This window comes from Melanerpes formicivorus, unplaced genomic scaffold (genome assembly GCF_026170545.1).
Source record: "Melanerpes formicivorus ecotype bairdi unplaced genomic scaffold, bMelFor1.0.p_v2 SCAF_66, whole genome shotgun sequence".
Lineage (NCBI taxonomy): Eukaryota > Metazoa > Chordata > Aves > Piciformes > Picidae > Melanerpes > Melanerpes formicivorus.
This window is the reverse complement of record NW_027142418.1, coordinates 3783554-3798588: the sequence shown is the minus strand read 5'-3', so window position 1 is coordinate 3798588 and position 15035 is coordinate 3783554. Positions and strand designations below refer to the sequence as shown.

At 41.3% G+C, this 15035-nt stretch overlaps 1 protein-coding gene across 7 annotated transcripts in view; it reads left to right on the top strand.

The window, feature by feature from the left end:
- Positions 1 to 15035, top strand: part of ATG7 (autophagy related 7) — a 129197-nt gene that overhangs the window by 31001 nt on the left and 83161 nt on the right. For all 7 annotated transcript variants that reach the window (XR_010990366.1, XR_010990365.1, XR_010990367.1 and 4 more), the window contains one exon: positions 10792 to 10914. Coding sequence is in view for 2 of the 7 variants with exons in the window: in XM_068162683.1 (XP_068018784.1) it covers positions 10792 to 10914 (123 nt within the window). In the remaining 5 variants the exon portion in view is untranslated. The remainder of the gene's footprint in view (positions 1 to 10791; positions 10915 to 15035) is intronic.

Genomic DNA, 15035 nt, shown 5'->3' with positions numbered 1-15035 from the left:
ATTTACATATGTTAACATTTGGCACTTCTATGTATAGTGCAGCCTCTGTGTTAATATTGGACAGATTTCACTCAGACGTAAGGAGAGCATCATTAACATACCTAGGTGTATTTTCAGCATGCTGAGTTAAATGCAATATTTTGCTCTTAAGGTGGTATCAAAGTTTGCTTTATGCTAACTGCCTTACAGAGATGTGTCACTTTTGGTTTCCTTCTTTGGGAAAAAAATGATATTTTAACTTTGGAGATCTTCAAGCAGGATTATTTTGTCCCAGAACTCCTGAAATCTCAGGTAGTCTTTATCCCTCTGGATAGACATTTTAAATTGAGTGAGATAATAGAAATAACAGATATTTTCAAAGTTAGTCACAGCAAGCATAGTTTTACTGCAGGTTGCCTGATAGAGGTCTGATTGGTCTTACTGTTCCAAAAGCACTAAGTTTTTATTATGAAGTCAATAAAAGATAATGTAGATTATCCCAAATTGAAAGAAAGTCATTGTGCCCCTGTACTCAGCATGGGTTAGGCCACACCTTGAGTACTGTGTCCAGTTCTGGGCCCCTCAGTTTAGGAATGATGTTGAGTTGCTGGAAGGTGTCCAGAGAAGGGCAACAAAGCTGGGGAGGGGTTTGGAGCACAGCCCTGTGAGGAGAGGCTGAGGGAGCTGGGGTTTCTTAGCCTGGAGAAGAGGAGGCTCAAGGGAGACCTTATTGCTCTCTACAACTCCCTGAAGGGAGGTTGTAGCCAGGTGGGGGTTGGTCTCTTCTCCCAGGCAACCAGCAGCAGAACAAGAGGACACAGTCTCAAGCTGTGCCAGGGGAAATTTAGGCTCGAGGTGAAGAGAAAGTTCTTCACAGAGAGAGTTGTTAACCATTGGAATGTGCTGCCCAGGGAGGTGGTGGAGTCCCCATCCCTGGAGGTGTTCAAGAGGGGATTGGATGTGGTGCTTGGTGTCATGTTAGTCATGAGGTCTGTGGTGACAGGTTGGAGTTGATGATCTTTGAGTTCTCTTCCAACCTTGGTGATTCTGTGATACTAAATGTGTGCTAAGAATGCCACATCACAGGCTAAGATGACTGTGGTGATGTGATCATTATGATGGAATTTTATCCTCTTGGAGGAGTGCAGGTGTGATCAAAACCCCAGAAATTCTAAAAGCACTTTGGGCACTGCCCAGTATTGTACACAGAGAAAAAGATGTGGAAGCAGTGGTGTGTTGAGTTCTGTGCACTGGAGAAAGTTGGGAGGTGCCTACAGAGGGGAGAGGTGCACATAACCATGTAGGCATTTTTGAGCAGTCTAACCTTAATTATTTCCACATTTTCACAGGGTTGTGTCAATCTGTGTCTTTGCAGAACCACTTCCATTTTCTTTGGAAATGGCAAAAAGTGAAGGGAATTGAATTTAAAAAGGCAATCAAGTAACTGAATCTGATAAAATCCAGTAAATAAACATGCTAAAAATGCTGATGTTCCTCCAGTACTATCTTGCATAGCTATTGTTGTACATTCTCTTCTATGAAACAGCCTACAAAATACAGATTTTTAAGCTAGTGATCTGGATTTAGCAACTACTGAGCAGCTGCAGTTTCTGCTTAAGGAGGCAGTAGTTTGGGGTGCATGGTGTTTGACTCACGCCTTAGTGTTGAACTGCTGATGGCCTGGCAAAGCTAGATGGAATAAATGACTCTGTATTGCTTGCTTAAACGAATCTATCAAAGATGAGCCACTCCAGTCTTTATAGAACCAAATTGTATACACAGCCAAAATAGTACTTAGGTTAAGACAGTCACTTTTTGGTGAGAAAAATGGTTTGCATAGGTGTCTGGCGACGTGACCTTGCTTCACTCTCAGCATTAGGGATTGTCTGTGGAAAACAGATCCTGCTTCTGGACTGTTTCTTCAAGGGAAAAGCAAGAAGTGGGCTGTAGGTGGCTGCCCTTAGATATGGGTAACAAACAGATTATCCAGCCAGCAATTGTCAGTAACCTCAGATGTGCCTGGGAGAAAGAAGGGCTTTCTGCAGCTGCTGTACAGTAGGTAGTGACTAATGCCAGTATGAACGGGAGCCAAAAATGTTGTAAGTGCTGATGAGCTAATCAGCGTAAATTTTGGACAGGAAGCAGAATGGGGATAAAGAAAGTTGTAAATATCTGTCCAGTGTAAAATGTGGAGTGAGCAAGAGATGGCTGTTAGGTGACTGAAGGACATACCATGTATTAAGAGGTCAGGACAGATGATCTAATGATGTTGTCTACTTGAAAACTCCTTTGTTCCTTTTTTCTTAGTCTCTAAAATGGAGATGTTTATTTTCTTCTCCTCCCCCCTTCTTGTTTTTCCTTTCTTCTTACTTCTATTTACTAATGCTTTTAGGGAATGGTTTTCACCTACCTGCTGACCTGTAGAAAGTCCTTAGAAAGCTTGTGATCTGAACATCCTTCATAGAATCACCCAGGTTGGAGGAGATCTCAAAGATCATCAAGTCCAAGCTGTCACCACAGACCTCATGACAACTAAAACATGGCACATCCAATCCCCTCCTGAACATCTCCAGGGATGGGGACTGCACCACCTCCCTGGGCAGCACATTCCAATGGTTAACAGCTCTCTCTGGGAAGAACTTTCTCCTCACCTCCAGCCTAAACTTCCCCTGGCACAGCTTGAGACTGTGTCCTCTTGTTCTGGTGCTGCTTGCCTGGGAGAAGAGCCCAACCCCCAGCTGGCTCCAACCTCCCTTCAGGGAGTTGCAGAGAGCAAGAAGGTCTCCCCTGAGCCTCCTCTTCTGCAGGCTAAGCAACCCCAGCTCCCTCAGCCTCTCCTCAAAGGGCTTAGGTGTTTAGGAAGAGCCTGGCTGAGGCCCTTGGTGCCAGGGTCTGGTTGATCAGTTAGGGTTGGCTGAGAGGTTGGACTTGATGATCTTGGAGGTTTCTTCCAACCTGGCTGATTTTGTGCTTCTGTGCTTCTAAATGTTTGAGAGAGCTAAAGCTCCCAGATTTGTCTATATTGTTAGTCCATCCATTCAGATAGATTTTTGGAGTTTGGATCAATTCAGGAAAAATTACTGCTTGTAAATACATCAAGGTTATTTCAGAGAAGCTCTGAAGGCATCTCTTACATTGCTAAGACCCCTGATTTCTCCTTTTCATTTTTAATAAAAGAAGGAACATAAAAGTCCTAAGCTTAAAAAGCTGGTTGAGCCCTTGCAGGGCCTGTTCTTTGGTAAGCTGATGCTTCGTTTCCTACCCATTGCAGTTAAGAAACAGGGTAAGTCATAACAACAGACAAAACACACTTGTGTCACTACATTCCTCCTCTAAATCAAACCAAGATTCTCTCTGAACTAATCCAAGTAGAATATGTTGAAAATTCATGTAAGGTTTTATACTGATTTGCTTTCAATTTAATACCTCTTGCAGGAAGGTAAGGGGAAAATAGGTATGCAGAGGGTGTTTTAATTGTTTGAAGGTGAGCCAAAAATGATGCCACTTTTACCTTGTGCTTTATAACCTTCCAGTGATTTCTGAATAGCCTTCAGTGTGCACCTAGAACACAGCACTTTGTTGTGTGCTGTAGCTCCTAAAGCTTAAGAGCTGATGTAAGAGTCATATGTGAACATAGAAGCAGGTATGACCATTCATACAGGCATTAGAGATAAGACTTGAGGTATCATTTAAGCTGGAATGCCTTAAGAGTCATCTTTGCGCTCATGGAATGTTGTCAGACATTTCTCTTCCAATGCTGTAATCTGAGTTCCTGAAAATGTGACCTCCAGAAAAGTCCAGGCTTGTAGCGTTCTTCTTGACAGGTGTATTGGAAGATCACCTTGTTAGGTTTTTCTTTACAACCTTTTAGGACCAATTGGCAATAAAAGTAGAGAACTTAGTTAAGAGACAAGAGTCTATGGGCTGAGTTGTTTTTTTTAAGGAAACCAGAATTATTATTAATGATGTGACTCCATGATCTCTAAGGTGGTCTCCATCTAGGCAATTCTGTGATTAGGGGTCTTGTGCTAAAAATCCAAACATTGGTGCTGCCTGTGCAACTGCTGAGAGCCAAGATCCTAATGGCTTGTGTGCTCCATTCTTTTCCCACATAGGAGGATGCTTGCAGCCTTTCACTAAACTTCCTGAAAAGAGGTTGGAGTGAAGTGGAGGTTGGTCTCTTCTTCCTAATATCAGGTGATAGAATGAGAAGAAATGGCCTGAAATTGTGGCAGGGAGGTTAGGAAAAGTTTTTGTGGCAGGAGTGGTCAGGCATTGGAACAGACTGCCCAGAGAGGTGGTGGAGTCACCATCCCTGGAGGTGTTCGAGAAACTTACATATGGTGCTTTGGGACCTGGTTTAATGGCTGTGGTGCTGTTAGTTGATGGTTGAACTCAGTGATCTTAGGGGTCTTTTCCAGAAACAATTCTGTGATTTTATGATTCCTGTTCTAATAGTGGATAGGAAGAGCTTAACTGGCAAAACTTTTTTACATGTCTTCCTTACTTTGCAAGCAGCTGTTGAAAATCAGCTTTTTTTTCAACATGCTAACACTCCTAGTGGTTTTCTATTCACTCTGCATTGCCTGGGACAACTGGACACTGAGCAGTGTGCAAAAATATATCTGGGCAAGCAGAGTTTCTAAGTAGAATATTAAATTTTGTTGGGTTTTCTGTTTGTATTGTTAGGGTGTTTTTGTTTGGTTGTTGGGGTTTTTTTTGTTTGGTGGTGGTTTAGTGTTTTGTTTTTTTTCCCCCCCTGACTCTGAAATGTTTAGTGAAGTATCTGTCTCCTTTGGGAGAAGGCAGAGCAGAGAGGGGAAGTGTGCTGGGTTTTTGAGTGGAAAGTGTTGAAAGCCAGGAAGAGTGTAAAACACAGCACCCACATTGTTTTGGAGCTAGGTTACTCATATATCTTCTTTAGGGTAAGCAGCAGATCTGGTAGCATTAATTTCCTGTTTTATTTCCCTTGGAAAGTAAACAAGCTCTGCAGATGCTAACTACTTGGAGAACAACAACAACAAATAAATAAAAAAGCCAGGCCAAATGTAAATGCTGCTAAAAGGTTTTACAAATAGATGACAGAAAAGAAGGCACAAAACACGAGCCAATTTTACACCAGTGGGCAGGTTCTTGGGATGAGGAGCTTGGGGTTTGTCTTTTTACTTTCCCAGATATTAATTTTTATGCAATCCTGGAGTCAGCTTCTCTTTCTGAATGTCTTCCTACCCAGCAATTGAGACTTCTTTGTGAGAAATGCTATTAAGTAGAATATAACACCAAGGCTGCACATCTGTTTCTCATTTCAAAACAAGTTCTTTTACTCTAAGCCTCTATTTTTTTTTCCCCCTCCTACCAGGAGATTGGGATGTGTTTCCTTCAGTAAACAGACAAGAATAAAAAGATTGCTGATAAAATGGGTTACTGTGTGTCACTTACACTAAAGGCTTTAGCAGCACGTTAATGTGTCCCTGTTGTGATAACGTGCAGCCACGGATTCATTTGTTCTGTTAAAATGCCACCATGTGCAAAGCCCATTGTGGCTCTGGCTCTGTAAAATGGAGGCTGGAACTGAGGTTAAAGCATTCACCTGAGAGGAGATTTACATGTGGCAGGAAAGAGTGTGGCTTTAACATGTGGAGTCTCCTGACAGGACTGCTAACAGAGGCATGCCGCTTCCTGATTGTCCTCCTCCGCTCTGAAAAGCGAGCTGCAGGTGAGAAAAAGAGATTTTTCTTAACAAATCTGCATTGCTCCAGCTTGCCTTGCCAGGCAGAAGAATGACATCCTTCTAATTCTTTTTTGTGGCTGCTTCACATACTGCTCTGCTTGAGAAAATTACTGTGTAGTCACATGTCACCGAGAGACTGGATAGTGACACATTTGTTCCCAGGAAGAAAATCATGAGGGATTTTTTTTTACATCTGCAGTCAGATGGTAACTAATTTGCAATCAATAGTAACAGAAATTGTAACATCCCTCTAGGATTTCTCCCCTGTAAAGCTGCTGTTCAGAGTGATCACATCAGTACCAAGCACAGTGTTGGCAGCAAAGAGAATTGTTGAGAATTCAAAGAGCAAACTCGTGCCAGCCATGAGGCCTTTAGACTCTGCTGGACATGATTAAATAGGAGAAAATTTCCTTTCCATGCTGCAACAGATTGAGAACTTCTTGAAACTGGAAACATCTTTTTTAGAATAATTTTGTGCCTATCTGATGTCTGGCCTGGCTGTATTCCTGATCACCTACAGAGCAGTCTTGTGTGGTCTCCTGGCAGAGGAGCTTGAGATGAGTTTTCCTTTGCATCATTCCTCTTTCAGAGGTATGTTCAGTGGCTACTGAACAAATGCATGTCACGTTACATTCATCAGAGGACAGCTGTTATTGAGTCTGTGTGTAAAGATTAGATGTGGGGAATTAATGCTGTTTATCCCTTCTGTGTAGTGCTTATTGCAAAGCTTTAATTAGCTGAATTGGGAAATCAAAGTCCCTGAAAGTGACAAAACTACCTGAAAGGAGGTTGCAGTGAGGTGGGTGTTGGTCTCTTCTCCCTAGTATCAAGTGACAGAATGCGAGCAAATGAAATTGTGTGAGGGGAGGTTTAGGTAGGAAGAATTTCTTTGCTGCAAGAGTGGTCAGGTGTTGGAAGAGGCTGCCCAGGGAGGAGGTTGTGGAATCACCATCCCTGGAGGCAGTCAAGAAATCTGTGGACGTGGCACTTTGGGACCTGGTTTAATGGCCATGATGGTGTTAGGTTGATGGTTGGACTCAATAACCTTTCCCATCTGAAACAATTCTATGAGTCTGTGATGAAATTGCTTCTTATTTAAAAAGTTTTCATTGCAGTGTCTGCTGCCTTTAATGGTATTAACACAGCTCAGGTAGCAAACTGACTGTTGCTCCCTGATATGTTGTTTCCTGGGCTATGTTTCTGGAATTTCTGTTCTAAAACTAGTTAAAAGCTTCTTCTATCCAGGCAGTCTGTCCCCTTTCTGGAAAGCAAGTGATTATCCAAAAGTCTGCTTGCTGGTGGTAAAGTTTTCTAGGCTTCTGCAGGTGCTAATAGAAGAAAAATATTCTGTATTGTTGTAATTGATGTTTGTAGATCCTGTGTCTATTGTCAGATTTGTTGTCCTAGTCTGAATTGGCTGGTATAGTGCTGTGGAAACTCTCACAGTGTGACATGATGGAGTTTCTGCAGGGGGAAAATAAACTTGAACATCTTTCCATAACAATAGCAGATTTGGTCATATTAGCAGTCAATTTATTTGGTCAATTAATGGCTGAACTCGATCTTAAAGGTCTTTTTCAATTGAATTGATTTTTCTGCCCAACTTTATGAAACAAAAAAGCTGCAGTTCACTAGATCCAAAAATAACGTTTCTCCAAGTCATGGTTGTGTTATCTTATTTCATTACTACTAATGTTTTACTAATATTTTAAAAGATACATAATGGATGATGTGCAAATCTCTTCAGTGCTAATTGTGATACAAAGGGCACTTGGACTCAGAAAAACCTCTTCTGGGTGACTCATCCCAAACTAATGCTGCCTGCTTTGTGTGAGCATATAGGAACTCATAGCCATGGCAGGACGTACAGGAAGGTTTAGTACCTCCCTGAAGAAAACCAGGGTAGTCTATATAGAGCTCTTGGGCACACTGACCTAACACTGGCACAGGCTTCCAGGAGAGGTGTTTGAATTCCCATTCCTGGAGGCGTTTAAAAGATGTGGTGCTGAGGGACACGGTTTAGCAGCAGACTTGGTAGAGCTAGAGAATGGGTGGACTCAATGCTCTTAAAGGCCTTTTCCAACCAAAATGATTCTGTGATTCTATGAATGTTCTTACTGAGTGAGGTAATTTTCCCTGGAAATTTTTATTTTAGGTTTGAGTCACAGCTCTTAGGCACTGAGGATCAAGGCATACATAGCTGAGCAACAAAGCATCCAAATGTAAAGGCTATTTGATGGACTTCTCTAGTAAAGTTGCCCTTGCTTTGCTGCTGTATATCCCAAGGCATTATACATGTTTTAGCTATCTTCAGCTCTGGGAAGAGATCAAAATACCTTCTTGTTGTTTTCCTTGCATATCTTTGCTATGCTGTAATATTTGAGTATCCTCATAAGAGAGATACTCTCTTCCTTTTATTATCCTCATAGTTGCTGTTGGACTCTCTAATAGTTCCCTGTCTCTCTTGAAAGGGGGAGTCCAGAACTGGACACAGGACTCCGGATGAGGCCTTTCTGGGGCTGAGGAGTGAGTGAGTGAGAGAGAATGCTGGAGTTTCCAGTTCTCTGGACTGTATTGTTAACAGTCAGATGAGTTTGTCTTGGTTTCTTTATTTCAGGAATAAAAAATGACAAGAAAACACTAAAGAAATGCTCTTAAGCATTTAAAAAAAAACCTCCTTATTTTTTTTCTTTCTTTCCATTTTCTTGTACAATTTCTGATTATTTTTATAGATTATAGTGCTAAGAGGTAACCCCAAATGTGGCAGAAGAAATCTTTGAATTATGAAGAACACTCTCCAGACTGAGTAAGAAAACACAAAGTGCAGACTAGCTGAGTTAGTCATGCTTATTAGTTAATGTAATGGGAAATTTCAACCCACTACATTTATTTATTTTAGAGGTGTAAGGTTTGGTCCTGAAGGTGGCAAATGCTTCTCATAGTCACCTACTTCTGTCTTCTTCCTCTTTAAAGATGTGGTTTAGCTCTTTCTGATTTAGTTTTGTTTTGTTTTATTTTTTAACCAAAGTATGAAGGAGTTGTGGTGGTTTTTTGTTTGGTTGGGGTTTTTTTAACCAAAGTATAAGGGGAGACCTTATTGCTCTCTACAGTTACCTGAATGGAGGTTGTAGACGGGTGGAGGTTGGTCTCTTCTCCCAATCAACCAGTGACAGAACAGGAGGACACAGTCTCAAGCTGTGCCAAGGGAAGTTTATGCTGGAGGTGAGGAGAAAGTTCTTCACAGATGGAGTTGTTCGCTATTGGAATGTGCTGCCCAGGGAGGTGGTGGAGTCACCATCCCTGGAGGTGTTCAAGAGGGGATTGGATGTGGCACTTGGTGCCATGGTTTAATCATGAGGTCTGCAGTGACAGGTTGGACTTGATCTTTGAGGTCTCTTCCAACCTTGGTGATTCTGTGGGACAGCACAGCACATTGGAATGTGCTGCCTAAGGAGGTGGTGGAGTCATCGTCACTGGGGGTCTTCAGAAAAAGATTGGATGTGGCACTTGAAGCCATGGTTTAGTTGTCAGGAGGTGTTAGGTATTAGGTAATAGGTTGGACTTGATGATCTCTGAGGTCTTTTCCAACCTGGCTGATTCTGTGATTCTGTAATTTTGCTGCTAAATGGACATTTTGCATGCAGATCCCAGTCTGGTTTCATTAGTAAACTTACGTTGTGTCAGCTAAATGTAAAAGTCTTTTAAATATGCTTGAATGCCTGGAGGATTTGGTGTAAAAGTCACTGGATGTGTTCTGAGCTGTGCAAGTTCCCACAAAGTAAGGGGTTTTTTTGAGACCTTTAGGAGTTGTTAAACTAGGAAAGAATAAGGTCATTGAAAGTAAGGTATGATTTTGGTTAAGCTAGATGAATTCACAATGAAACTATTTCCACTTTTTTTTCTGCCCTCTCTTGTCCAGACAAGAAGGGCAAGTAGCTTTTTTAGGAGTAGGGGTGGCAAGGATTTTCTTTGTTTTTAAACCTTGGAATGAGACTGGTTTGGTTGAGTTGCCTATTTCACAACAGAACCATCTCCAGTCATAAGATCAGACTGATTTGGGTAGGAAGGGACCTTTAAAGCTCATCTAATCCACCCTCCCAGTAGTCAGCAGCGATGTCTGCAACTAGAGCAGGCTGCTCACAGCCCTGGACAACCTGACCTGGAGTGGCTCCAGAGATATGGGGCATCTCCCCAGATGGAGAACCTGGGGCCAGGGTCTCACCACCCTCAGTGTAGAAACTGTCTTCTAGCTAGACTAGTTTAAAACCATCACCCCTTGTGACAACAGGCCCTGCTAAAGGCTCCGTCCCCAGCTTTGTGATTGACCCCTGAAAAATGATCAGTGATAGAACAAGAATAGGAAAACAGTGGACACTGGAATTGCTTGATCATAAGTTTAGGATCATGTTTATCTTGGACATTTATCTTTTCTTTCTTCAGTCTCCACCATACCTTGTGGAAATCAGCCTGCCCAATGGTGATTTAAGTTAAAACTGCATGAAATAAAATTCTTCAAGGTCGGGGGTTTGTGAGGAGCATAGGCTGAAACCTCCTTCAATTCTCATAGGAGTCTATAAATTTCTCAAAACAAAAGATGAACTGGGAAAATCAGAGTAGAAAAATGGTGCTTTAAGATACAGAAGCCTCAGAGCTGTGACTCTCCAGAGATTGGAAGGATGTTGGATTTGGGCACTGAGTTGGAGAATTTTTCAGTCACTCTGAGTGGTTCTTTCCCTTAATTGATACACTGGAACAGTCCTTCACTGTGTGTTCTGTAACTCAAACGCTCCTTTTATAACTTGCTACTTGCCATATCAACTCTCTTTTCCAGGTTTCAACATTTTGAAGGTTATAAAATCTTAATCCTCACTATTTTTCCCTCTCCACCACCTTTCCTCCCTTTAGAAACTGAGCTGCAAGAAATAATCATTGCTGTCTCTGGAATCTTTACCTCTTGACAATACACAATCATTTTCTGAGTGCTCAGAAAGATTGTGCTTTTCTTTTGCGAGGAAAATAAGATGATGAATCACACTGTGTGTATTTCATTTCAAATCCTGTTCTCTTTGTTTATTTGACAGGTGCTTGACCAGTATGAACGAGAGGGGTTTAATTTCCTAGCTAAAGTTTTTAATTCCTCACATTCTTTCCTGGAAGACCTGACAGGCCTCACGTTATTACACCAGGAGACACAGGCTGCTGAGGTAAGCAAATTGAGTTTGGATGTTAAGAATAATGAGCAGGCTGGTAGTAAAGGCAGCTTGGTGTCGTGTTCAGCTGTATAGCAAAAGAACTGCTGACAGAATCGAGCAGTGCCCTTTGATTTACAGGGGGATTTACGCAAGCCACGTGCACATTCCACCCAGTGAGATAAGATGTTACAGAGTAAGAAATATTGTTAGATGTGAAAGATTGGTCTTGCATGGTGACAGTTAGAAATGTGTGGCACTATTATTCATTTTTATTGTTGTCACCTTTCATGAAATTACAGAAGTATTTTAGAGAACAGCTGTTGCTTAACAGTTCTGATGGGGTTCCTGTCTGTCTCTTAGGGTGTTTCACTGCACTCTGTGCAGGCACCTCTAGCACTCTGTGCAGGCACTGATAGCAGGTAGACAGGGTTGCACAGAGCCCAATATGCACTAAGGACCAGGGGAATTACACAGGCTCCTAGGTGGTTCCCCTTTAATTAATCGTGGCTTCTTATGTCTGAGTTTTCAAGTATTGCCTTTAAAGAAAACAAGTGACTTGTGTTATGTAGTGTAAGGGAATCAATTCTCATTTTAGGCCAATCTAAAATATAATTACTATGCTGCTTGCTTGATTATAACAGAGGGAAAACAATGTTGATTATTTGTCTAGAGACAGAAGTTGTAATGTGGAATGAAATTGGGGTATGTTTTATTTTCATGGGTGGTAACTGTTCTTAAGAATTGTGATACTGAGTTCATCTTGTGGAAGAAAAAAAGAAACAGGTGTCTGTCTTCATGTTGCATTTTAATAATGGTTGGCATTCCTTGCTCCCTCTGCAGATGTCTACAACTGTTCCACATCTGTAATTCAATTTTTTTTGCAGCCATATCAGATGGTTGTCTCTAAAGTTGGCTTTGAGAAGTGATTATTCAGTTACTGTTGCCTGTGTAAATGGTAGAGCTGTTTTTGCACCTGGAAGTGGCTCAACAGTGTTGCTTAATAAGCTTTAGGGGGGATAATGATGATTTAGCTCTAAGTTTCATGTTTTAACCTTTTAAAGTCATTGGAGCAGATGCTGGAGACATGAAGCCATGATAGACCTGATGCATTCTTAAATTAGCTTTGTGATACCTAGAAAAAGGAAAATATGTATGAGAGGGATCCATGGAAGGAAAAAACCAACTTTTAAAAGGTTCTAGTCAATGAGGAGGAGTTTCTGTGCTCTCTTTGCCATGCCTGACTTAGAGGCTGCCATTGGCATCACTAAATCTAATAACAGTTGTCCTAGTGAGGTAATATTTTGCAGACATTAATAGCAGCTTCAGAACATGCAGAGGTGTTTGTTCATAAAGTCTTGGATACCCTTTACAAAATGTAGAGTCTGGTGTGAGCTCACTGCCATGTAAACTCAAGGTTCAGTATAACAAGTGGAGTGACTGTGCTTTCAAACCTCTTTGGGTTCCACTCGGGTTTCCACAGTGACCTCCTTGCTCATAGGTACAAAAACTGACACAAGATTTGCAAAACTAATGCCTTCAGGTTAGCCCAGCTGTCATAAACCCTGTGACTTCTTGATTGTATCCTGAAGCATTGCTGTACTTTTGTAGGAACTCATCTATTTTATCAGGGTGAGCTACTTTAATAGTTGCAATAAAGCTTGTGTTTATGAATGGTAAGATCTAACAGGCTTATAATTTGCAGATTTGGGACCATGCTTGCTTTCTTCAGGAAAACCAAAGCTGTTCTATTGGTACATTTTGCCACTGTTGACTGAAAATTAGAGGTGATTCTGTTGTTCTGCACTACCCCCTTAGCATATAATCTGGGGCAGTTTGTAGGTGCACAAAAGAGTGCTTTTAATATATTTTCTGCTAAAACAGCTTATTTTGAGGTCATTTTTTCACATGCAGTGCAGCTGGTGCAATTTATATTGCTGAGTTTGAAGAGTGCAAAATGGTTTCTGGGGTTTCTGGCTACTTTTGAGCTGTTGTTGGCAGAATGTGATCTGTAAAATGGAGGTATTAGATTTGTTAAGCTTGGTGCTCTGTAGGTTGGTTTAAGAGTAATTAGAATATTTGGTGATTCTGTTGAGAAGTTCCTTGCTATTCAGCAGTCAAACTCCTCAAAGAGATTTTGTAGATGGTTGTTGGGTTCATAGAGCATAGAAATGGCTTCTAGTAACTGAAGATTTTCCTTTTCTCCTGTTTATTAAAACTTGACCAGTGCTATTGCCCCACTCTAAAGAAAATAGACTTGTAAAGTTACATGTCATCCACTGCCATGCCCTTGACCTAAGTGTTAATGGCATCTTGACATACTTTTTAAATGATTGGTAAGAATATAATCATAATTCAATATAAGAATCATCACACAGATGTAGTTGGTGGTTCAAATTCGTTACTAACTGCAGGATTTTTGGTCAATATAGAACCTATTTATTTAACATGAGATGTATCAGGAAAATCAGAGAGTCATAAAATGGTTTGGCTTGGAAGGGACCTTAAAGATCATCTAGTTCAAATCGCCCCCTGCCATGGGTGAGGACACCTTCCACTAGAATGGGTTGCTCAAGGCCCCATCCAACCTGGCTTTGCACACTGCCAGGCTTGGAGTCTCCACATCTTCTCTGGACAACATTTTCCAGCGTCTCACTACCCTCCTGGGGAAGAATTTCTTCCTAGTGCTTAATCTAAATTGCCTTCTGTGAGAAATGTGCCCCATTACTTCCTTAGCATGACAATTTACTCAGTAAATAATAAAATTAGCAAGTGTTTGTATCCTATCTTGGACTGACAGTAAAGTTCAAACATCTGCTTTCCCCACATCTGGCTTTCATTTAGGTTCTGTGGAATATTTTTTTGTGTTTTTAATACTGGTTAGATATTTATGTACAGCTTCAGCGAGAAACTCTGACATGCATGGCTTTGAAGGCCAATAGAAGCTGTGGGAAACTCCCACATCAGCACTTAGACCTTGTTCCCACTGGATCCCGTTTGCTTTGGGAGCAGCCCAGGCTTCTGTCAAACCTGCACTTCTATTTTCCAGATCATTTTGTCTCCATACTCCTCACCTAAACTCTTTAATTTGACACTCGTTCAGTGTGTAGTCAAGTTTAATAGCTGGTATTAAAATAGAGAAAGCCTCTGTGTCTCCTGAATTATTCATCAGAAACTGGAGGTGTTGATTTGGAGGCAGAACAACCGAGTGAATGACTCCCTGTTCAGGGCTGGGCTTCCACTGACGGTTGTGGCTCACCATGCATCTCTACAAGCAGCTGGTTTGCTTGCCACATCAACAGAACTTACCCTGCAAACTGTCTGGGGTTTTGCTGGGGTGGAGGCCTCTTTTTGTGTTTAATCTAATCTAAAGTCCCAGCTTTCCTGATCCACACTTGACTACTGTGTGTTAAAGATCAATTTTTTTCTGGTGTGGCACACTTCTGGGAGTGAAAAGTGACACAGTAATGAAACCCCTAGACATGGTTATTCAGCAGTTGTGGAAGAACCATTCCCATTTCTAAGATTTCTCTAAGAAACTTCTTTGAGGCTACTTGCTTTCGTGTTGCCCTCTCTCTTCAGAAACAACTGCCACTCTTCTTCAGGGCCTAATTAAGCCTTAGCCTTACTTCAATGTGTGTAAGCGCTCTTGAATCCACTGGGAGGGGAGCAGCTATTGAAAGGCATTGACAGAAGGAGCAAAAATAGTGGTCAAGTGAAGTTTCTGCATGAGTTCACCCTAGTGTGTGTAGCTGAATTTCTGCACAAGGCTTTTTCAGCTATTTCCAGGAATACCAACACTTAATTTCTCTGTGTTCTTAACAAACCCCAAGTGTAAGCATACCTTCTTCCTTTGGATTTCAATTGCTAAGTGGCTGGGATGCTATAGGAAGCTGTACTATCATCCTGATGAATGAAGAAAGTAAAGAAAATCACAAAATGCATAAAGGAAATAAGTTTTTCCTATTATTTTATGACTGATTCAAGCACAAGAAGTGGGAGAATGCCTGTAGTCCAAGAGGCTCATAAAAGAATTTGGGGAGAAAAATCAAATCTAGGCCAGAGTTAATATTACTGAAGGTGATTATAAAGGTCAGGTATTGGTGCTAGCAGGTCATGATGTCTATTATTTTACT